Source organism: Mustela lutreola, chromosome 2 (assembly GCF_030435805.1).
Source record: "Mustela lutreola isolate mMusLut2 chromosome 2, mMusLut2.pri, whole genome shotgun sequence".
Lineage (NCBI taxonomy): Eukaryota > Metazoa > Chordata > Mammalia > Carnivora > Mustelidae > Mustela > Mustela lutreola.
Window position 1 is genome coordinate 70578687 of NC_081291.1, and position 24077 is coordinate 70602763.

The 24077-nt window shown below is 41.4% G+C and overlaps 1 protein-coding gene across 11 annotated transcripts in view; it reads left to right on the forward strand.

Moving 5' to 3' along the window:
- The first annotated feature begins 6410 nt into the window (after nucleotides 1-6410).
- The window catches only part of CNOT10 (CCR4-NOT transcription complex subunit 10), an 81895-nt gene continuing 64228 nt past the window's right edge, over nucleotides 6411-24077 (forward strand). For 5 of the 11 annotated variants that reach the window (XM_059162176.1, XM_059162184.1, XM_059162177.1 and 2 more), the window contains exons 1-4: nucleotides 6411-6716; nucleotides 15196-15415; nucleotides 20347-20441; nucleotides 22698-22859. In XM_059162176.1, the coding sequence (XP_059018159.1) occupies nucleotides 15214-15415; nucleotides 20347-20441; nucleotides 22698-22859 (459 nt within the window). In that variant the 5' untranslated portion in view covers nucleotides 6411-6716; nucleotides 15196-15213. The remainder of the gene's footprint in view (nucleotides 6717-15195; nucleotides 15416-20346; nucleotides 20442-22697; nucleotides 22860-24077) is intronic. The other 6 variants (XM_059162178.1, XM_059162179.1, XM_059162185.1 and 3 more) reach the window with 3 other exon arrangements.

Below are 24077 nucleotides of genomic sequence, written 5' to 3' on the forward strand. Positions count from 1 at the left end.
AACAGATTGTGAATGAAAAGTTAAGTTGGGACAGGAGCTTAATGTCAATCCCTTTGGATGTAACTGCTTTGACAAATGGATAAAAATATATGCTTTTACATCTTTTTTTTTTTAAGATTTTATTTATTTATTTGACAGAGAGAGATCACAAGTAGGCAGAGAGAGAGAGGAGGAAGCAGGTTCCCTGCTAAGCAGAGAGCCCGATGCGGGACTCGATCCCAGGACCCTGAGATCATGACCTGAGCCAAAGGCAGTGGCTTAACCCACTGAGCCACCCAGGCGCCCCGCTTTTACATCTTTGAAATATTTGTTGGTAATTATGTATTCACTGTGATGAATTATTTGCAAAATAATTTGTAGTTTCCACCAGAAATTTGATTATGGGAATAACATTTGATTTAGCCCTTTGTATCATTTAAAAAAAAAAAAAAGAAGAAGAAGAAGAAGTCCAGGTCTAGAGTCCAAGAATTCTTTCCAAGTTCCAGTTTGACACTTACTAGCTGAGCAAAATGATTCATAGATTTACTTCTTGGAGCCCCAATTTCCTCACCCTTAAAATGGGTTTGAATATCCATATTACAACAATTTTGAGGATGAAAAGAAACAATCATTGCAAAACCTCTTTAAGAAACTGTAAAAGAGGGGTACCTGGGTGGCTCAGTGGGTTAAGCCTCTGTCTTCATCTCAGGTCATGATCTCAGCATCATGGGATCGAGCCCTGCATCGGCATCTCTGCTCAGCAAGGAGCCTGCTTCCCCCCTCTCCTCTCTCTGGCTGCCTCTCTGCCTCCATCAAATAAATAAATAAAGGGGCGCCTGGGTGGCTCAGTGGGATCGAGCCCCATATCAGGCTCTCTGCTCTGCAAGAAGCCTGCTTCTCCCTCTCCCACAACTCTCTCTCTCTCTCTGTCAAATAAATAAATAATAAATAACTAAATAAAATCTTTAAAAAAAAAAAAGAATCTGTAAAAGACCATTCAGAAGTGTCAACACTCCTAATACATTGGGGAATTCTCATCTTTGTGGGGGGAGGGACAGAGGAGCAGGGAGACAGAATTTTTTTTTTAAGATTTAAAAAATCTTAAAAAAAGATTTTTTTAAGATCTTTTTTTAACCCACTCAGTGGGTTAAGCCTCTGCCTTCAGCTTAGGTCATGATCCCAGGGTCCTGGCATCAAGCCCTGCCTATGGCTCCCTGCTGGGCGGGAAGGGAAGACTGCTTCTCCCTTGCCCTCTCCCTCTTCTTCTGTTCTCTCTCTGTGTGTCTCGCTCTCTGTCAAATGAATAAATAAAATCTAAAAAAAAAAAAAAGATGTATTTACTTATTTGATAGAGACACAGCAAGAGAGGGAATACAAGCAGGGGGAGAGGGACATGGAGAAGGAGGCCTCCTGCTGAGCAGGGAGCCCCATCCCGGGCTCCATTCCAGATCTCCAGGATCATGACCTGAGCTGAAGGCAGACACCCAAAAACTGAGCCACCCAGGCACCCCGGGAGACAGAATCGTAAGCAGGCTCCGCACCCAGTGCAGAGCCTGACACAGGGCTCCATCTCACAACCTTGAGATCATGACCTGAACTGAAATCAAGAGTTGGATGCTTAACCGGCTGAGCCACCCAGGTGTCCCAGAATTCTCATTATCTTAAAGTCATGCTGCATTCATACACATGCTGCATTCATTGGCATGTTTGCTAAGCATCAGTACAATGATGGTATTTGAAGACAGTATTTGGAGATTACAGCTTAGGTGACAGAGAGAGGATTCATATCACGAGATTGCTTCTGTAGTGCGAGAGAAGATTTGAAAATGGTTAGTAGCCTTTGGCAATCAGGAACATCTTTTTGAGAAAATGATGCCCGTGTTTCCTGTGAAGGAAATGCCATTAGCTACAAAAGAGGGTGTGTATGGGATAGAAACTGAAAAGGGATTATAGGCAGGTTATGAAGTGTCTTAAAAGTCATGTTAAGGAGTTTGGAACTGGGGCTAAAAGCAAGGAAGTGTCTTAAATGGGTATGGACATGATCAGATTAGCATTTTAAAAAACCTGTCTTGGGGCACCAGGGTTGCTCAGTCCATTGCGCATCTGCTTTCAGCTTAGGTCATGATCCCATGGTCCTAGGATCAAGCCTGACATCCGTGTTATGCTCCCCGCTCGGCAAGGGAGTCGGCTTCTCACTCTGCTTCTCCCTGCCGCTCTGCCTGCTCATGCTCTCTGTCAAATATAAAAATAAAATCATTTTTAAAAAACAAAAAATAAAATATCTATCTCTGGCTAAATGAAGACATTCTGGAAGGGAAAAGACTGGATGACAAGGTTGCTGTGGCATTTGTCTCAGAGGCAATAATGACTTGGGTATAGAGTGGCAGTGAGAATGGAAGGATCCATTAAATGGAGGAGGTAGAATCCACAGACCTCAGTTGGTTGGTTGAACCAGATGGGGAATGAAGAACTGGGAGATGGTGTTTCAGTTAACTATTGTTACACCCTCAAGTTTAGCAGTTTAGAAGAACAACTTGTACATCCACATGCAAAAGAATAAGGTTGGAGAGCAATTGGGTGGCTCAGAAGGTTAAGGATCTGACCCTTAATTTTGGCTCAGGTTGTGATCTCAGGGTCATGAGATTGAGCTCCAAGTGGGGTTCTGAGCTGGGTGTGGAGCTTGCTTGGAATTCTCTCTCTCCCTCTCCACCAGCTTTCCCCTAACCACCCCCTTTTTTTTTGAGAGAGAGCATGCATATGTTTGAAAGGGAGAGGCGGGGAGGGACAGAGGGGAAATGGAAGACAGAAAATCTCAAGCAAACTCCAGGCAGAACAGAGCCCAGGGCTTGATCTCACCACTCTAAGATCATGACTTTCCTGAAATCAAGGGTCAGACGCTTAACCGACTGAGATAAAAATAAAATCTTAAAAATAAGGCATTCCTTAAAAATAAAATCTTTTTAAAAATTTAGAAATTGGTAATGACTGTACAACATCATGAATGTACTAAAAACCACAGAATTGCACACTTTACAAGGGTGAATTACATGGTATGCTAATTATATCTTAATTTTTAAGATTAGATTTTAAAAATGCAACAACAATGCCTTAATATTTTTTGCCATTCTGGGGGTTGACTGAGCTGCTTTTCTACTTTGTAAGGTATTAGATGGGATCATTCATGTGACTACATTGAGTTGGTAGCTGAGTTGAGCTGGAAGATTCAAGAAGCCTTCATTCTTGAGGTGCCTGGGTGGTTCAGTCAGTTGAACGTCCAACTCTTGGTTTCAGCTCAGGTCATGATCTCACTGTCCTGGGATTAAGCCAGTGTCAGGCTCCGAGCTCAGTACAGAGCCTGTTTCCCTCTTTCCTTCCATTTCCCTCTCCTTCCCCCTCTGCCTTCTCCCAGCTCACACAGGCTCACTGTTTCTCAAATAAATAAATAAATAAATAAATAAATAAATAAAATCTTAAAAAAGAAGAAAAGCAGAAGACTTTATTCTTTTGTCTGGAACCTTGGTGCTGGCTCTCAGTTGGGGCATCTTGGGTCTCCTTCATGTGGTCTCTCTCCAGCAGGACAGCCTGAGCTTCCTTACACCTTGGTGGCAAGAACAAGAGAGGAAAAGTGGAAGCTGCAATACTTTTGAAGGACTAGACCCAAACCTGGTTCACTGTCCCTTCTGCATTCTGTTGGTCAGAGCAAGTCACAGCTTGGTTTCAAATAAATAAATAAATATTTTGAAAAATTATGTGTGTGTGTGTGTGTATACATATATACTGTATGATCCATTTGTATTAAATCTGAATATAGGTGAAACTAATCCATAGTGTTAGCCATCAGTATAATGACTACCCTTGTGAGAAATGGAGGAGGCATGAGGGGGGCCTCTAGTTACAGATAGTTTGTTGTCCTTTCTCTGGGTGCTAGTTATGTGGATATGTTGAAAATTCAATAAACTGTACTTATGATTTGCACACTTTTCTATGTGAATGTTAATGTAAATAAAAGAGGTTTTTTTTTTTTTTTTAAAGTGGGCAACCACTTAAAAGGGACATAAGAGCCTACTGAAAAAGCTCCTAATTAATAAAGCTGAAACAATTTCAGCAACAAAATAACTTAATATTGGATTGTAAAAATAGTCATGAGTCCATACTCATGAGATTTATGATTAAATAAGTAACTAAATGGGGAAGAAGAGACAAATTCTCTCTTAGAGAAGATTTTTTTTTTAAAGATTTTATTTATTTATTTGACAGAGAGAAATCACAAGTAGTCGGAGAGGCAGGCAGAGAGAGAAAGAGGGAAGCAGGCTCCCTGCTGAGCAGAGAACCTTATTGGGACTTGATTCCTAGACCCTGAGATCATGACCTGAACCAAAGCAAAAGCTTAACCAACTGAGCCACCTAGGCACTCCAAAAACAAAGAACTTTCTATTACTTGTTGTGTGAAAGGAGACAGTTCTCAAAGCACTATCTTCCCATGGATTAGCACAGGATGCTTTTAGTCACTGTCTTACCGGCAAGACAGGTAGCTTGTATATAGATTAAGAAACTTATACATATTCTATTATCCACACTCTTTGCTTCAACTATGCTTGTCTAACACATTAACATGCTAGTGCAAATAGGTATGTTCAAAAAATGACAGAAAACCCTGCCTATAGGAGGAGATATTAGTACTATAATGAACTAAAGGCAACTTCAAAACAACTCAGGGGGATAAATAATAATAATAATAATAAGCAAACAAATAAATAATGGGGCTCTTGGCTGGCTCAATTAACAGAGCGTGCAGCTCTTTGATCTCAGAGTTGTAAATTCAAGCCCCATGTTGCGTATAGAGAGTACCTAAAAATAAAACCTTCTTGGGAGCACCTTGGTGGCTCAGTCCGTTAAGTGTCCAACTCTTGATTTTGACTCAGGTCATGATCTCAGGTTTCTGAGATTGAGCCCTGTGCCAGGCTCTGTGCTGGGTGTGGAGGCTGTCTAAAATTCTCTCTCTCCCTCTCTAAAAACAGCAATGACAGCAGCAGCAACAACAACAATAATACAATCTTAAAAAAGACAACTCAGTGCGGCTTCTGCACAGATCCTCAGCTCCAGTCCCTCTCAAACTATCTCATGTAAGGGGCTACCAGGTGAAACACCTAGCTGGATAGTCTCCTTGGCTGGAACCGCTGATTTGGCAAAACGAAATGCATTCCTTCCCTGCTTTTGTCCCTTCCCCCTCCTCCTTCTGCTGAGAGCTTTTAGCCCTCTGATAGAAGTAACTCCCCCCACTGGATCCTTGCTAATTGGGCAGGGGTGTCCTGAGAAGGTAGACCCTGTTGACCCTGTTGACTGAAGGCCCATGAAGTTAGCAGGTGTCCTGGTGCCACTTTGTCTGATTCTCTGTAGGTCTTTTCCATTTCAAGATACTTGGAATCTAAAATATACCTTTTTTCTTTATGTTAAAGATTTCATTAGATATATTTGGTAATTGTATCTCTAGGGTAGTGTTGATTAACTACTTGTCCCACAGGTTGCTTTTGAAGATAAAGCAGGCATTCCTATCCCTTGAAGCTAGCTAGGCCTATGTGTTTCTTCTTTGGTCCAGCTTTGCCTGGGGACAATTTGACTGCTTCTGTTCTGAATTGACAAGATGAATGTCTCAGTGCCAACTTCATAACCATGAACAAAATAAATCAAATCAGATGTGCGTTATTCAAAAGTCCTGACCAGTACTCCTTAAAGCTGTCAAAATCATCAAGGACAGGAAAAATCTGAGAAACTATCACAGTCAAGATGAGCATAAGAAGACATAACGAATGTAACGTAGTGTCCTTGACAGAATACTGGGACAGAATGGGGGCATTGGGGAAAACTGGTGAAATTAAAAAATAGATTTTAAGAAATATTTTAAAATAATAAATTATTATTTCGTTATACCAATCAAGGTCGTTTCTTAGACATGACGGATGTACCAGTTATTTAGTCAAAATTTAAGATGCTTGCAACACGGGAAACAAGGTGAGGAGTATACAGGAACTCTGTGTATCATCTTTGCCATAGTTCTGTAAATATAAAACTATTCTAAAGTAAAATGTTTCGTTTTTAAACGGGAACAGCAACAGTGCCTTCTCACAAAATTGGGAGAAATCAGTGAAAGCGTACAGGCCAAGCGCACGGCTCATTGCTCAGCACACAGTGTTATAATTGTGATTTTACGTAAAATGCGGGAGGAAAGCTCTAACACTGCAGAATTTTAAGCAGTATAAGCCAGAGGTAATCGCGTGCAGACCCCGCCCATGCTACCCAGCACACGCCCACAGCCCCAAGATAGCATCCGTCGGGTCGGGCGCGCACGCATACGCACACACGCGCGCCGCCGTGGGCGGGGCGCTCGGAGGACGCCAGCGTGGGGCGGGACCAGCTTGCAGTTCCCACACGGGCGAAGGCCCCCGGAAGTGGTGTATACCGGGAAACCGTGCAGCGGAAGCAGTGTCTGGCAGGGGACTGTGGGGCTACCCGGCCGGAGACGCTGCTTCTTGTTGCTAGACGACGCGAGCTAGCCTTCGTCACTTCCTAAGCCCGCGTCAGCCCACTCCCCAGGCGGGAACCCAGGGGCCCGGAGCCCGGGTGGACTCGTCTTCCGAGGTTCAGGATCGCAGCCGGCTCGGCAGCTGGAGTCAAGGCCACGCCACCTGAGGGGAAGAACATAAGCTGGGGTGGGAAGATGGCTGCAGACAAGCCTGCAGGTGAGGTGCCCACGCCCGGTGTGCTAAAGCTGTGGGACACGCAGGGGTGGGCCGACCCTGGCGCGGAGTTGGTGGGGACACGAGGGCGACTTGAATCTGGGTGTGCATTTCTCTCCCCCGGCCTCTCCCACGGCCGTCCCAAGCGTGAGTCTTTGGGTCCCAGATCTATAGGGTTTTTTTTACCCAAGTGCAGTATGAAGTCACTACTGACCGCCTCTCTCCAGAATATCTGACTTAAATTTATTTAACCACTTCACAGGCTTTTCGGTTTTCCAGTGGGGAAGGCAGAATAGGTAAAGTTCACTCTGGAACGCACAGCTGCCTTGTGTCCCCTGGCTCAGGATAAGATTCACCTGGGCTCTTTCGCCCCCACATAAGCCTGCCTCTGGTCTGCGACGTCCTGTGTAATTAGCTTTGTGAAAACTACTTGTTTAAGTAGACATAAAATTAGAGTGTCTCTCTTCGTTCTGTGCTCTCAAATATCTTGCGTTTGTAACCTATTCTCCCGTAGTTCCTTAAAGTTAATTAATTTAATCTCGATTTTTTTTTTTTTATGGATTACTGCTCCATTCCTAGAAACTTCATTATGGTATATAAAATTCTTTCTTGCCTACTTCTGGGACGGTCTGCCATATGTGTCTTGTGAGAAATTGATGTTCTCTGTGGCATCTCATTTATGTTGGGAGAACTTAACTGAGGGATCTTAGAAGTGGGCAACAACTTAGACTTTTTGCAGTGAAATTTAGAAAAAAAGGAAAGACAGTCTCTATATTCTGTAGGTTTTGATCTCAATAACTGATAGATGGACTTGATTTGAAATAAAACTGAGCCGATCCTCATATACAGTAGAGAAAAGGTTTACAAAGTGAGGATAATGGAGTATGCTATAGAATTTTCAGGTAGGCTGGTCACGGAAGGGCTCGGGTGAGGTGATGTTTGAACAGATACCCCCCTGAAATGAAGGAGAGAGCCATGTAGAAGAAGTAGGATGGATAGGGACAATGTTCCAGGCAGAAAATAAGCATGACTTGTTCAAGGCCGGACCAAGCGGACCAGCATCTTCCTTATTAATTGAACACAGTATCTGTTTCCCAGGTTTACCTTTCCTACTTGCCGGTGTCTTTTGCACTTGCCTGGAATGACCTTTTTAGGCCTAAAGCCCATCTAGTTTCCAAGTTCTATCAGTTATAAAGCACTCTTCGACTTGTTCATTCACAAAGATTAAGTACGAGGGACTGCCTTGGATATTGAAGAAGTGAATAGAACATACTCCCTGCCTTTGAGGACCTATTGCTCGGTCTGTGAGACACCCAACTTAGTAGCATATCCATTTGGTAGTATGTATGTAATATAGCTAGGTACCGTAGCTGTGTAATATGTGTAGTGGAAGAATAAGGTCCAGGGCGTTTGGGGACTGTGTCTTTGGTTGAAGTTTATGGGTCACAGTGTAGGAAATTCTTACCTAGATAATGTTAAATTTGTATTAAGTAGATGAGTGTTTAATATCATTCCTTTGAATCTCTCCTCTTCTCTATCCCCCTTTCACCTGCTGTGATTCTAGCCTTTATTTTTTAATGTGGTCTGTTTCACATTAAGCAGCCTTCTGACTGGTGTTTGTTTCTCTTCCTATCCAGTCCATTATTCTCACTACTGTGTTTTTCTCTCTTTCTTTCTTTTTTTTTTTTTTTTTAAAGATTTTATATATTTGACAGACAGAGATCACAGGTAGGCAGAGAGGCAGGCAGAGAGAGGAGGAAACAAGCTCACTGCTGAGCAGAGAGCCCGATGCTAGACTCAATCCCAGGACTCTGGGATCATGACCCGAGCCAAAGGCAGAGGCTTTAACCCACTGAACCACCCAGGCGCCCCTGTGTTTTTATTTCTAAAACACTAATTGGAACATACCATTCCCATGCCTGTAAACTTTCTAAGATTGTATCATCTTATGTGCATCAAATCCTCACTCTTTAATGTCATTTGTGAAACTTAACGGTCTGTTTCCAGCTAATGTTTCTATATCAACACACCTAGTTCTTCACACCAGTAATGACTCTTTTTTTTTTTTTTTTAAATTTTTATTTATTTATTTGACAGACAGAGATCACAAGTAGGCAGAGAGACAGGCAGAGAAAGAAGAGGAAGCAGGCTCCCCACTGAGCAGAGAGCCCGATGCGGGCCTCGATCCCAGGACCCTGGAATCATGACCTGAGCCAAAGGCAGAGGCTTTAACCCACTGAGCCACCCAGGCGCCCCAGTAACGACTCTCTTGAAAAGTATTGTGTTCTTTTGAGTTTCTGAGTGGTAAGAAAGAAGAGAAAGTGGCATCTTCCTTTCTCTTCTTTCTCTTCTCAATCTGGTAAACTGTGTCTTCATTCAAAGTCTAGTTTATATGCTGCTTCATCTCTGAGCTCCCGAGCTCAGAGCCCTTGTCATGGAGGGTATTGTGTGCTTATTCTTAGTTAAGAAAAGAAACCCATGAAACCCTTTAAGAAAGTAAGTGACCTGACCACAGTATGGGAGGGGGTAGATTTAAATGAAACAAGACTGGAAGCCCAGAGAATAGCTAAAGCCAGCTAATGTTGTTATATTAATTTATTCAGTAAATATTTACCCATGCCTGCTTTGCCAGGCACTAACGTAACTCTGTAGTTATGAGGCTTATAGTATGAAAGACAGGGTAAACAAAATAAATAATTATGGGTTTTTTTTAAAAGATTTTATTTATTTGACAGAGTGAGAGAGCACAAGCAGGAGGAATAAAAGGGAGAAGGAGGCTCCTTGTTGACAGGGAGTCTGATACGGGGCTCAATTCCAGAACCCCGGGATTACAACCCAACCCAAAGGCAGACGCTCAACCGTGTGAGCCACCCAGGCACCCCAGTAATTGTGATTTTTAAGTTGTGATAAATATTGTGAAGAAAAGGAAGATGAGTCAGACGACAGAGGATAACTGAGAGCAAGAACCCTATTTTGAATAGATTGGTTAGAAAAGGAAGGGCTCTCTTAGAGGTAACACTGGAACAGAGACCCTGAATATAAAGAGCCAGCCATGCGGAGAAAAAATGATCCAGGTAAGAGGAGCAACAAATGTATAGACTCCTTGGAAAATGTTTAAAGAGACTGAGAAGACCCATTGAATATAAGCACCCCGAAGAAAGGTACTTTTATCTGTGTTAGTCTTGCTCTTATCTCCAGTGCCTAGAACAAGGGCTAGCATATAGGAGGCACTTGATACGTATTTATAGTGTAGTGAGTAAAGAGATGAATTCAGTTGTGTCAGGGGCTGGCTTATGTCAGTTTGAGTTCATTGTAATCAGAAGAGATTTCAGCAAGAGCATCATGTGACCAGATTTATATTTTAACGGAGCTAGGTGAGAATGATGAAGTTGAAAACAAGGGAATTAACCAGACAGCCTGGGTCCATCCTACCAAGATACCACTTGGTATCCGTGTGACCTTGGGCAAATTTTCTTTTTTAAAGTAGGCTCCAGGGGCACTTGGGTGGCTCATTGGGTTAAGCCTCTGCCTTGGGCTCAGGTCATGATTTCAGGGACCTGGGATCGAGCCCCACATCGGGCTCTCTGCTCAGCAGGGAGCCTGCTTCTCTCTCTCTCTCTGCCTACTTGTGATCTCTGTCTGTCAAATAAATAAATAAAATCTTAAAATAAATAAATAAAGTAGGCTTCATGGGGTGCCTGGGTGGCTCAGTGGGTTGAGGCCTCTGCCTTTCGGCTCGGGTCATGGTCCTGGGATCAAGCCCGGCGTTGGGCTCTCTTCTCAACAGGGAGCCTGCTTCCCCCTCTCTCTCTCTGCATGCCTCTCTGCCTACTTACTGATCTCTGCCTGTCAAATAAACAAATAAAATCTTAAAAAGAAAAATGAAAATAAAGTAGGCTCCACACCCAGCATGGAGCCCTACAGAGGGCTTGAACTTGGTGACCCTGAGATTAAGACCTGAGCTGAGATCAAGTGTCAGACACTTGGGGTGCCTGGGTGGTTTGGTTGGTTATGTGTCCAGCTCTTAATTTCAGCTCAGGTCATGATTTTAGGGTTGTGAGATTGAGCCCCATGTGGGGCTCTGTGCTCAGCAGGGAGTCTGCTTGAGATTCTCTCTCTGCCCCTCTCCCCTGCTCGCTTGCTCATGTGCTCTCAAATAAATATATAAATGAGTCAGATGTTTAACCAACTGAGCCACCCATGCACTCCTTTGTTAAATGTTAAGACCCTTTTTTTACGCCTCAGCTTTCCTCTGTGTAAAATGATAACAGTATCTATGTCTCAGCATTACTAAAGGTTAAAATGACATCATCTGAGACCCTGATTTTATTTTAAATCTGGGTTAGTATTACTTTGGGGTTGGTAGGATGGTGAGGAGAGGCAGATATGAGAAATGTTTAGGGAGTAAAACTAGCGGAATTCGTGACTAAGTGGTATAGTAAGGTGAGCAGAAAGCCTTACTCCTTAGGAAAGGTTCTTAGTTGAACCTCAGTTTCTTCATTTGTAACCTGGGTGTTCTGACAGTTTTCTAACTTTTTTTTTAAGATTTTATTTTTAAGGGCGCCTGGGTGGCTCAGTGGGTTAAGCCGCTGCCTTCGGCTCAGGTCATGATCTCAGGGTCCTGGGATCGAGTCCCACATTGGGCTCTCTACTCAGCAGGGAGCCTGCTTCCTCCTCTCTGCCTGCCTCTCTGCCTACTTGTGATCTCTGTCTGTCAAATAAATAAATAAAATCTTAAAAAAAAAAAAAAGATTTTATTTTTAAGTAATCTCTCTACTCAACATGGGGCTCAGACTTAACCCTGAGACCAAGAGTCACATGCTTTACCAACTGAGCCAGCCAGGCACCCCCTAACTTCTTTTTTTAATTTTTTTTAATTTTTATTTATTTGTTTGACAGAGAGATGGTAAGAGAGGGGGAATGGAAGAGGGAGAGTCAGGCCTCCTGCTGAGCAGGGAGCCTGTAGTGGTATTCCATCCCAGGACCCTGGGATCATGACCTGAGCTGAAGGCAGATGCTTAACAACTGAGCCACCCAGGTACCCTACCCCCTAACTTCTAATAACATTTTATTTCATTTATTTTTTGTATTTTTTTTAAAGATTTCATCCATTTATTAGCTTTTTTTGTGTGTTTTTTTAAAGATTCATTTATTTGTTAGCGAGAGAGGGAGAGCACAAGCAGGCAGACTGGCAGGCAGAGGCAGAGAGAGAAGCAGGCTCCACATTGAGAAAGGAGCCCAATGTGGAACTCGATCCCAGGACCCTGGGATCATGATTGGAGCCAAAGGCAACCACTCAACCAACTGAGCCACCCAGGCATCCCCATTTATTAGCATTTTTGACTAAGAAAATACCATCAGTGTTTTAGGATGATTTATTTGACCTTTTTTTTTTTTTTTAAAGATTTTATTTATTTATTTATTTGACAGAGAGAAAGATCACAAGTAGGCAGAGAGGCAGGCAGAGAGAGGGGGAAGCAGGCTCCCTGCTGAGCAGAGAGCCCGATGTGGGGCTTGATCCCAGAACCCAGAGGCTTAACCCATTGGGCCACCCAGGCGCCCCGACCTTATTTTTTTATGGTTATCTGAAAGGAGAGAATGGCTAGAGTTAGGACACAAAATCCTAGATTAGAATTTTTATCTGAGAATTTGAACTGAGAGCCTGGCTGTAGTAGGCTTAATAGGAAAAGATTGATAATTTGAATAAGGGAAAGATCAGACTTGATGGGTAATATGAAATCAGGAGAAGGGTACTTACAGATGGCTTTGAAATTTTAAGCCAGAATGGCCATAAAAATGATAATAACAGGGGCGCCTGGGTGGCTCAGTGGGTTAAAGCCTCTGTCTTCGGCTCAGGTCATGATCCTAGGGTCCTGGGATCGAGCCCCGCATCGGGCTATCTGCTCAGCAGGGAGCCTGCTTCTCTGCCTGCTTGTGATCTCTCTCTCTGTCAAATAAATAAATAAAATCTAAAAAAAAAAAAATATATATATATATATATATATGTATATATATGCAGGGTTGCTTGGTTGGCTCAGTTGGTTAAGCTTCAGACTTATGGTCTAAGCTTCAGACTTGTGGCTCAAGTCATGAACTCATGGGTTGTGGGATTGAGTCCCAGTCCATGCTCAGGGCAGAGCCTACTTGAGATTCTTTCCCCCTTCCCTCTCCCTCTGCATCCATACATGTTCACACTGTCTCTCTCAAATAAATAAATAAAATCTTCGTTTATCTATCTGTCTATGCGGATGAGGAAATAAACTATACAGTACTCTTCTACCATTTGCTTTCTTCAGGCTCCTGTGAGGAATCCATGCATATTTGATATTTTTCTACTTTGTATTACAGATGATTTCAAACATCCAAAAAATTGAAAAAATGAGTATCCATATGCTCACCAGCTAGTTTAACGATTGTTACATTTTGCCATATTTATTTCCTCTCTCTCTGGCTAAAACTTTGAGTGTTGAATCATTTCTAAATATTTCTAAATATCAATATTTCTAAATATTCATCTCTAAATATTTCACCATACAATTTTTTCAAGATTTTATTTATTATTTGATAGAGCGAGCACAAGCAGGGGAAGTAGGAGAGGGAGAAGCAGGTTCCCCACTGAGCAGGGAGCTCAATATAGGGCTCACTCCTAGGACCCTGAGATCATGACCTGAGCCAAAGGCAGATGCTTAACCAACTGAGCCACCCAGGCGCCCCTCACCATGCATTTTTTACTTATTTTTTAATTTTTTAATTTTTAAGATTTATTTATTTGACAGATTGCAAGTAGGCAGAGAGGCAGGCAGAGATCGAGGAGGAAGCAGGCTCTCCGCAGAGCAGAGAGCCGGGATGTGGGCCTCGATCCCAGGACCCTGGGATCATGACCTGAGCCAAAGGCAGAGGCTTAACCCACTGAACCACCCAGGCGCCCCACCATGCATTTTTAAAAATCTACCACGCATTTTTTAAAAATAAGGCCATTCAAAAAAAAAAAAGGCCATTCACTTGTAATTTGTCATACTTTAGAAAATTAATATTTGAATATATTAAGTTTCCCAGTTGTCCCAGAAATGCTATTTTAAGGCTTAAAGAGACTGTGCTTACCTGGCAAAGTATCAGTTAAAAGATAATAGTAAGTTAAAAAGATGAAAAGTACAGCATAGGGATTGGAGTTAATAGTACTGTACTAACGTTTATTTTTTTTATTATTTATTTATTTTTTAAACATTTTATTTATTTGACAGACAGAGATCACAATAGGCAGAGAGGCAGGCAGAGAGAGAGGAGGAAGCAGGCTCCCTGCTGAGCAGAGAGCCCGATGTGGGGGCTCGATCCAGGACCCTGAGATCATGACCTGAGCCGAATGGCAGAGGCTTTAACCACTGAGCCACCCAGGCGCCCCCTGTACTAACGTTTAACTGCACATACTGTGGCAAGCACTGAGTGATCTATATACTTGTTCAGTCAACATGTTGTACACCTGACACTAATATAACTCTATGTTAATTAAACTTCAATTAAAAAAGAAAGGTGTGCTTTTCAAACTAAGATCCAGTCATGGTTTACACATTTGTTTGTGTATAAAATATATTGGGTTTGTAAGTTCAAGCCCCACATTGGGTGTAGAGACTACTAAAAAGTAAAATCTTTTAAAAAAAAAGTCTAAGTTGAATATAAAGGCTTAAGGGAAATCTAGGCTTTCTAAATGTAGAGCCTTAATAACTCAGGTATTAATATTTGGAAACCAGAGTAAATCTCTTTTCTGTACATGAAAACTACTCTCCAATATGAATATTAAAATACTCCCCAGCAGGGGCACTGGCTGCCAGTCAGTGCAGCTCTTTATCTTGGGGTTGTTTGAGCCTCACAATGGGTGTAGAGATTTACTTAAAAATAAAATAAGAAAAAAATACTCAGCATGGTAGAGGTCTGGTTTGCCTATCTTCCACAAAGCATGTTATTGTTAATTCTTGATTATTTTCTTCCTTTATTTCTGTTGTGCTGCACAGGGTGCTCAAGTCTGAGGCATTGCTCGTCACATATTTCTCTGATTATGTAATAATCAACTGTTATATGTGTAGGGTTTTGATAAGTCAGAGACACTTGTCCAAGTGATAGAAAACCACATGAGCTATGTGAACTTTATTTATATGGTGACTTCGAAAGACCTGAATGATTTTTCTTTGAAATGGCATCCTTCTTTTTTAAAATTTGCCTTCACAAAGGCATCATCACTACTTTGTGACCATATTAGTAGGTTTCCTTAGTTTTTAACATTCCTTATTCCTATGGGGAAAAAAATGTCTTTTCTTAAACATCATTGGAGCTGTATTTTAAAATGTGTAGCTTGTGTGGAAAACCCTCCTCCAATCAGATTTGAATTGTTAACATTCTGTATTAGAATGTGTCTGTGCTTTCAGTTAACTGACTTCTTTCAGTTTTTGAAAAGCAGTGTATTTCTTTTCTACTTACTTTAAACCTAAAGGCAGTTGTTTGGTTCAAAATGAAGCCTATTGGATTAAAGGGTGTCAAGGTTTTTGCTCCTAAGAGCTCTGTGCGCCTGGAAGGTCAGCCATGTTCATTAGGCCAGAGTAGAAGGAAAGTCAAGCTTATGGATGAACGGCCATACACTCTTACAATTGGCAATGGAGACTACTTTTGGACAAATAAAGACACATTATGGAATTACGTGCAGACTCTTTCTGGTAAGAACTCTGAAGTTACAAATAATGTTTTAAAAACTGATTACAAAAGTAACACCCACTCCATACAGAAAACTTGAAAGGTGCAGAAAGATAATAAGGAAAATAAAAATAGTAAACCCATTGGAGTATTTTTGTTTTAAAGTTTTATCTTGAAGTAAAAGTGCAGATAAAATAATGGTTGGTTACCTTGGAAAAGGCTACCTCTTGGGGCACCTGGGTGGCTCAGTGGGTTAAAGCCTCTGCCTTCAGCTCAGGTCATGATCTCAGGGTCCTGGGATTGAGCCCCACATTGGGTGCTCTGCTCAGCAGGGAGCCTGCTTCCCCCCCTCTCTCTGCCTGCCTCTCTGCCTACTTGTGATCTCTGTCAAATAAATAAAATCTTAAAAAAAAAAAAGAAAAAAGAAAAAACTACCTCTTACACTGATTTCTTCAAAATATCTGTAGAAATGACAATTTCAGAGTCTCTTTTTTTTTTTAAAGATTTTATTTATTTATTTGACAGAGAGAAATCACAAGTAGACGGAGAGGCAGGCAGAGAGAGAGACAGGGAAGCAGGCTCCCTGCTGAGCAGAGAGCCCGATGCGGGACTCGATCCCAGGACCCTGAGATCATGACCTGAGCCGAAGGCAGCGGCTTAACCCACTGAGCCACCCAGGCGCCCCAATTTCAGAGTCTCTTGTCAGCCTTAGAGTCTAGCTTGTTTATTATATTAAAGTTGGCATCTCTCTTTGCTTGGAAGATTGTAGGAGGCTTTTACAGTTCCTGAAGGATAATGGTGGAAAGTAGAAACTTAAACTTCTTTTTTTTTTTTTTTTTGAAGATTTTATTTATTTATTTGACTGACAGAGATCACAAGTAGGCAGAGAGGCAGGCAGGGTGGGGGTTGGGGGTGGGAAGCAGGCTCCCTGCTGAGCAGAGAACCCAATGCAGCCCTGGGATCATGACCTGAGCTGAAGGCAGAGGCTTTAACCCACTGAGCCACCCAAGTGCCCCTACGGATTTTATTTTTAAGTAATCTCTACACCCAGCATGGGGTTTCAATTCACAACCCCCACATCAATAGTCACATGCTCTACCAACTGAGTCAGCAGGTGTCCCCAAAATAAATTCTTAAAAAATAATAATAGTAAATAAATAATTGATCCTTACTGTTACTGTATATGTAAAAGTTTTGCTAAACAGATGTATTGTGAAAACAGCTTAACAGTAACTCATTGTCATTGACTTTCTTTTCCTTTTTTTTGGTCATTGACTTTCTAAAGAAAAAATTATTTAACAGTGTATGTATGTATTTATTTATTTATTTTAAAGATTTTATGTTTTAAGTAATCTCTACACGTGGGGCACCTGGGTGGCTCAGTCAGTTAAGCGTCTGCCTTTGGCTCAGGTCATTTTTCCAGGGTGCCGGGATTGAACCCCCACATCGGGCTCCCTGCTCACTGGGGAGTCTGCTTCTCCCTCTGCCCCAAAACCCACCTGTGGTTGCTTTCTCTCTCTCTCTAATAAATAGATAAAATCTTTTTTTTTTTTTTTAAAGATTTTATTTATTTGACAGAGAGAGATCACAAGTAGGCAGAGAGGCAGGCAGAGAGAGAGAGAGAGGAGGAAGCAGGCTCCCTGCTAAGCAGAGAGCCTGATGTGGGACTCTATCCCAGGACCCTGAGATCATGACCTGAGCCGAAGGCAGCGGCTTAACCCACTGAGCCACCCAGGCGCCCCAATAGATAAAATCTTTAAAAAAAAAAAAGGTATGAAAATTTTCAAAATTAAAAGTTGGGGAGGGGGTTGGAAAATAAAAAGATCCAAAAAAATTGTTAGAAAAGTTGATTGGTGGTTTTTTTTTTTTTTAATCAATAGAAAGTATCCTTCCTTCCTTCAGAAAGAGCACAAGCAGGGAGAGCAGCAGGCAGAGCCCAGCAGAGGAAGAAGCAGACTCCCTGCTCCCCGCTGAGCAAGGACCCACATGTGGGACTCAGTCCAGGGTCCTGGGATCACCACCTGAGCTGAAGGCAGATAGATGTTTAACCTACTAAGCCACCCAGGTGTCCCACAAAGAGTTTTCTTTCTTTCTTTTTTTTTTTTTTTAAAGATTTTATTTATTTATTTGACAAATCACAAGTAGATGGAGAGGCAGGCAGAGAGAGAGAGGGAAGCAGGCTCCCTGCTGAGCAGAGAGCCCGATGCGGGACTCGATCCCAGGACCCCGAGATCATGATCTGAGCTGAAGGCAGCAGCTTAACCCACTGAGCCACCCAGGTGCCCCCCAAAGAGAGTTTTCTAAGTAGGAAATATTTGTAAATTGTAGAGGACAGTTTCTAAAGACTGATCTTGACCAAGTACAACTTTTAATTTGAGTTTAGTACCTCAGGGAAAAGCAGGAATATCATGAGTAATTTGAGATTAAATGAAGTTAAAATAATCCACAGCATTATAGCTGGCTATATCTTCTCAAGGTGCTATCTTTCCTCCCTTCCCTGCAGTTCCTGTTCCCATAGTCTTTATTATTATTATTATTATTATTATGGCATTGAATAAATGTGAAAAAGACTGAAAGATTTAAAGGATTTAACTTTTTTTACAGTCCCTTGGTACACTAGATGCTGTATTTTTTTTTTCAAGAATGAGGAGTGTTTTGTGGTTTTTTGTTTTTTGTTTTTTATTAAGATTTTATTTATTTGACAAGAAATCACAAGTAGGCAGAAAGACAGACACAGAGAGACGGGGACGGGGAACCAGGCTCCCTGCCTGATGCGGGGCCCAATCCCAGGACCCTGAGATCACAACCTGAGCTGAAGACAGAGGCTTAACCCACTGAGCCACCCAGGCACCCCTAGATGCTGCATTTTTTTTAAAATATTTTTTTTATTTATTTGACAGAGATCACAAGTAGGTGGAGAGGCAGGCAGAGAGAGAGGAGGAAGCAGGCTCCCTGCTAAGCAGAGAGCCCCATGCGGGGCTCGATCCCAGAACCCTGAGATCATGACTCGAGCCGAAGGCAGAGGCTTATTTTTATTAGCTCTGTAGATGTGGTTACCTGGAAGTATTTATTCTTACTAATTTTTATGACTTTATTGTCTCCGTTCCTTTAAAGAGTAATTAAGAGCTCAGGTATATTATTGTTGAATGGAAACTATGTTTTGTGGCTACTACATGTAATTTTACAGAGGAAACTTCAAAGTTTGTGAAAACTGGGTAAGCATGATGCTGTCTCCAGAGTATGATATTATGGTTTAGGTTCTTGTCAGTTATCTGACATCAAGGCCCCAAATCCCAAGGAAAAGAAAGATTTCTGCCAGCCCCTCTCCCAGAAAGTCTCTGCTACAGTATATAGATGAGACTTAGTCCAGAAAGATCTCTTGTGAACAAGAAGAGATGGGATCATTTGACTGCATTGTGCTCACAAATGTTGGGATCTGTGATGCTGCATCTTTCGTGAAAGAAAAAGTATTTCTTCGGGATGCCTAGGGGCTCAGTGGATTGAGTGTCTGCCTTCTGCTGAGATCATGATCCCAGGGTCCTGGGATTGAGTCCCACATCAGGCTCTTTGCCTAGTGGCGAGCCTGCTTCTCTCTCTGCTGCTCCCCCTGCTTGTGCTCTCTCTCTGACAAATAAATAAAAATATTTTTAAAAGATGTATTTATTTTGAGAGAGAGGGAAAGAATCTCCCACAGCCTCCCCCACTCAGACAGAACTCAATGAGGGGCTCAGTCCCACCACCCAAAGTTCATAAACTGAACCAAAACCCAAGAGTCAGATACTCAATCTAATTGAGCCACCAAGGCACTGCAGAAAAAGTTCTGGGTTTTTTTGTTTGTTTTGAAGCATTTGTCAGAACAGTTAGAAGTATTGAACTCGAGTAGTTTGAAACTTGATTTAGTAGAGATTTTTATGTTTATTTTGGAATTTGGTTTTCAAATAAAAAATGTCTAAGTTTGAAGTACTGAATTGTGGAGCAGTAATCATTACTCTTAGAAGGTATATGGATACTTAATCATGTTAAGGAAGCTTTTAAAATGTGTTAATCTTGGCTTTTGGATTCCTAAGCCTATGAAAGTATTCTTGGCCTAGAAATTAACTATGAGTTCTTATTAAAATAGTTTTCTAATTGTTAAATGTTACTGTATTCCAACTGGATTATAAACTTTTTGAAGGTATTATATATATATTTATAATCTTTTGTCTCTGAGCATAGCTTCTGAAATATGTAGGACTTTGATATATTGCTGGGGGACAGATCTAACTTTTTTTTTTTTTAAAGATTTTATTTATTTATTTGACAGATCACAGGTAGGCAAAGAGGCAAGCAGAGAGAGAGAGGGAAGCAGGCTTCCCGCTGAGCAGAGAGCCCGATGCAGGGCTCGATCCCAGGACCCTGAGATCATGACCTGAGATGAAAGCAGAGGCTTAACCCACTGAGCCACCCAGGCGCCCCCAGATCTAACTTTTTTAAGTGAACACAACATCCTCAGCCCAGGTGTCCTGATGGACAGAGCTGTAATCTTTACATAAGCAATGGTGGGTTTTCATTGTGCTTGACCATGGCTAAAGAAAACATTTCTTTAAGTTTTTGGAGGAGTGGCTTCTAACTCACCTATAACACTAATATGCCATCGTAGTTTAAAAAGTCCTAACTGGGGGCACCTGGGTGGCTCAGTGGGTTAAGCCGCTGCCTTCGGCTCAGGTCATGATCTCAGGGTCCTGGGGTCGAGTCCCGCATCGGGCTCTCTGCTCAGCAGGGAGCCTGCTTCCCCTCTCTCTCTCTGTCTGCCTCTCCATCTACTTGTGATTTCTCTCTATCAAATAAATAAATAAAATCTTAAAAAAAAAAAAAAGTCCTAACTGTAGCAACTTCATTAGGAAGAAGATAAAACTAGGGCACGTTCACTGTATAACTTTATTTCTAAACAACTGTGAAACTTTTGTGCTTGCAGATCAGGGAGCAGAGAAACACGAAGGGACAAGTCAGTCCTCTGGGATCACTGATCAAGAGAAGGAGTTGTCCACCAGTGCTTTCCAAGCTTTCACAGTAAGCAGTGGTTTCTTTCTGTCGGCTCTAGTTTTAGGGTCTGTCAAATATGAATCTTTTCACAGTGAATTTTTTATTTTATTTTATTTTGTTTTTTTTAAAGATTTTATTTATCAGAGAGAGAGAGGGGGAGAGAGCGAGCACAGGCAGACAGAATGGCAGGCAGAGGCAGAGGGAGAAGCAGGCTCCCTGCTGAGCAAGGAGCCCGATGTGGGACTCGATACCAGGATGCTAGGATCATGACCTGAGCCGCAGGCAGCTGCTTAACCAACTGAGCTACCCAGGCGTCCCCACAGTGAATTTTTTAAATTTAAAATTTTTGTTCTGTAGTAATTCAAGAATTAAGTTTAGGGAGTAGGTTTAGTTTTAATATTTAAAAAATTGGAGTTTAAATATGATAAAAGAAATGGGAGTAATTGGAGCCATTACCAAGTTTTTGTGTTTTCATAAACATGTTTAACTCTCATAGTCCTTTTAAAGTCTTCAAAACTTAGATTTGTAAATATGTGGGTCACTCTTTTTTCTTTTTTTTAAAGATTTTATTTATTTATTTGACAGACAGAGATCACAAGTAGGCAGAGAGGTAGGCAGAGAGAGAGAGAGAGGAGGAAGCAGGCTCCCCGACGAGCAGAGAGCCTGATGCAGGGCTCGATCCCAGGACCCTGAGACCATGACCCGAGCCGAAAGCAGAGGCTTTAACCCACTGAGCCAGCCAGGCGCCCCTGGGTCACTCTTTTTAATTCACTGCTTTGTTCTGTTCTTTTTCTCGAATATGCTTTAAAATGGAACTCTAAAGGTTTCTTGTCAAAACTTTAACTTTTCTGACATTAAACTATACGAAAGTAAACCTTATTTGATTTTCAAGTTATATACATGTAAGCAGAAGAATTTGATACTTGGGTATTCAAAGTGTATTTACTGGAAATTAAAAATTAGAATAATTAATCATATTACCTTTCTTTGCTAGCCTCAGCTATTATGTCCTACTAGCATTATACACCTATACATAAATAAATATATATATATATCTGTGTATGTCATGTTGTTTTATGCATATATAGAGGTGTATGGTATACCTATGTGTCTATGTATGTGTCTTAAACAGGTATTGGTGTTTGAGTTTGAGCCTTAGGAAATATCTGCAATTTTTTTCCAGCTTTATTTTATTTTATTTTATTTTATTTAAGATTTATTTATTTGACAGAGAGAGATCACAAGTAGGCAGAGCAGGAGGCGGGGGGCGGGGGGAGCAGGCAGAGAGCCCGATGCGGGGCTCTATCCCAGGACCCTGAGATCATGACTGAGTCGAAGGCAGAGGCTTAACCCTCTGAGCCACCCAGGTGCCCCTTTTTCTAGCTTTATTGAGATATAATTGACATATCCCAGTTTCCTTCTCTCTCTTTTTTTTTTTTTTAAGGATTTTATGTACTTATTTGACAGAGAATGAGAAAAGGAACATAAGCAGGGGGAGTAGGAGGAAGAAGAAGCAGGCTCCCCACCAAGCAGGGAGCCCAGTGCGGGGCTTGATCCCAGGATACTGGGATCATGACCTGAGCTAAAGGCAGATATTCGGGGCGCCTGGGTGGCTCAGTGGGTTAGGCCGCTGCCTTCAGCTCGGGTCGTGATCTCAGGGTCCTGGGATCGAGTCCCGCATCGGGCTCTCTGCTCAGCAGGGAGCCTGCTTCCCTCTCTCTCTCTCTCTCTCTCTCTCTCTGCCTGCCTCTCCATCTACTTGTGATTTCTCTCTGTCAAAGAAATAAATAAAATCTGTAAAAAAATAAATAAATAAATAAATAAATAAAGGCAGATATTCAACGACTGAGCCACCCAGATGCTCGGACATATCCAGTTTCTTTTTTTCTTCCCCAGTTTCTTAATTAATATATGAATATTGCTTCACCTAGTGACTTTAGTTAGTATTCTTAGGGGAGTTGTAGGTCTTTTTCTTTTTTGTTGTTGTTGTTGTTGCAGGTCTTTTGAAGTTTGTCTGTTTTTAAATTTTTTTTAAGACTTTTTTTATTTGTCAGAGAGAGAGCACAAGCAGGGGTATGGCAGGCAGAAGGAGAAATGGGCTTCCCGCTGAGCAGGGGGACCCTGGAATCATGACCTGAGCCGAAGGCAGATGCTTAACCGACTGAGCCACCCAGGCACCCCTTTAAAGAGTTTTACAATGAAGAGTGAAATATATTTGGAAATGATTGTATAGTTTTAAAGCTGATATGTAATTTTGTCTGTTTTTGTGTTTGTTTGTTTTAGGCTGGAAATTACGATGCCTGTCTGCAACACCTTGCTTGCCTACAAGAAGTAAACAAAGATGATTATAAAATAATTTTGAATACAGCAGTGGCTGAGTTTTTTAAAAATAATCAAACGACAACAGATAGTTTGAGACAAACGCTTAACCAGCTGAAGAATCAGGTGATACAGAAATGAATTTAGCTGTAAAAGTACTGTGGTAGTCTCTCAATTGTCCAGTAGAAATACTTAAGAAAAATTAATAGGACATGTCTGATACTGATAGCATGATTTCTAATGTATCTAAAACACTTGCATCAGTTTTATTTATATAAAATTATTATTCCAGGAAATGAAAGATATGTTGTATAAATTTATTTTCTGTTGTATTTTTAAATTGAACAGAATAGACTAATATACCAAATTTGAATGAGTTTTGGAGTTTTGAGAAAAAAAGTGGAAATATATGAAAAGCTTAGCTACTGAGATTATCTTTTTTATAACTGCAAAGATCAGATTATTTATAATAATGTCAAGATTGTTTTAGCACATTGGATCAGGATATGATTAATTGATTAAATAGAAGATATTCTGATTTATATATGTTTTGGGGCTTGTCTTAGTCATTGGTCATAGCAGCAACATTTCTCAGATCACAGAGTTAGAGCTTTGATAGTCAAGAGGGCTGGTGATGATGATAGGATCAGATAGCAGACATTTATTGCTTATTATGGAACAAGGCCCTACCAAGAACCTTATGTGCAACATGTCACTTACTCTTCCCAGTAATCCTATGAAAAAGCTACTATAATTTTTCTCATTTCACAGATGGGAAAGCTGAGGTACAGATAGCTTGTATAATTTATCCAAAGACACAAATCTCTTAAATGAAGAGAGTTCCATCAACCCAGTCCTGTTTGACTCAAGGGCCTGTGCTTCTAATTATTGCTTCATGCTGTAGAAGCACCTATGACCTTTTTGAGCCTTTGTCTTTGTTCATGAGTACCACTGTATGGTAGTGTATCCCCCAATATGTGATATAGACCCCTTCAGGACCTTTATAATTTTTTTATAGGAGTAAAGCTACCCTGCAGTATCACCCAAACATGGTTTGTTAGAAATAAGTAACCTGTTCATGCTCTTCCTAATTCTTTACAGGAGTAATTTTTCAACCCTATTACTGTTCTCCAATGAAAATGAGAATAATAAGGGTGCCTGCCTGGCTCAGTTGGTGGAGCATGCAAATCCTTTTTTATTATTATGAACATATAATGTATTTGTTTCAGGGGTACAGGTCTGTGGCTCACTAGTCTTACACAATTCACAGCACTCTCTATAGCACATACCCTCCCCATTGTCTATCACCCAGCCACCCCATCCTCCTACCACACCTCCTCTCCA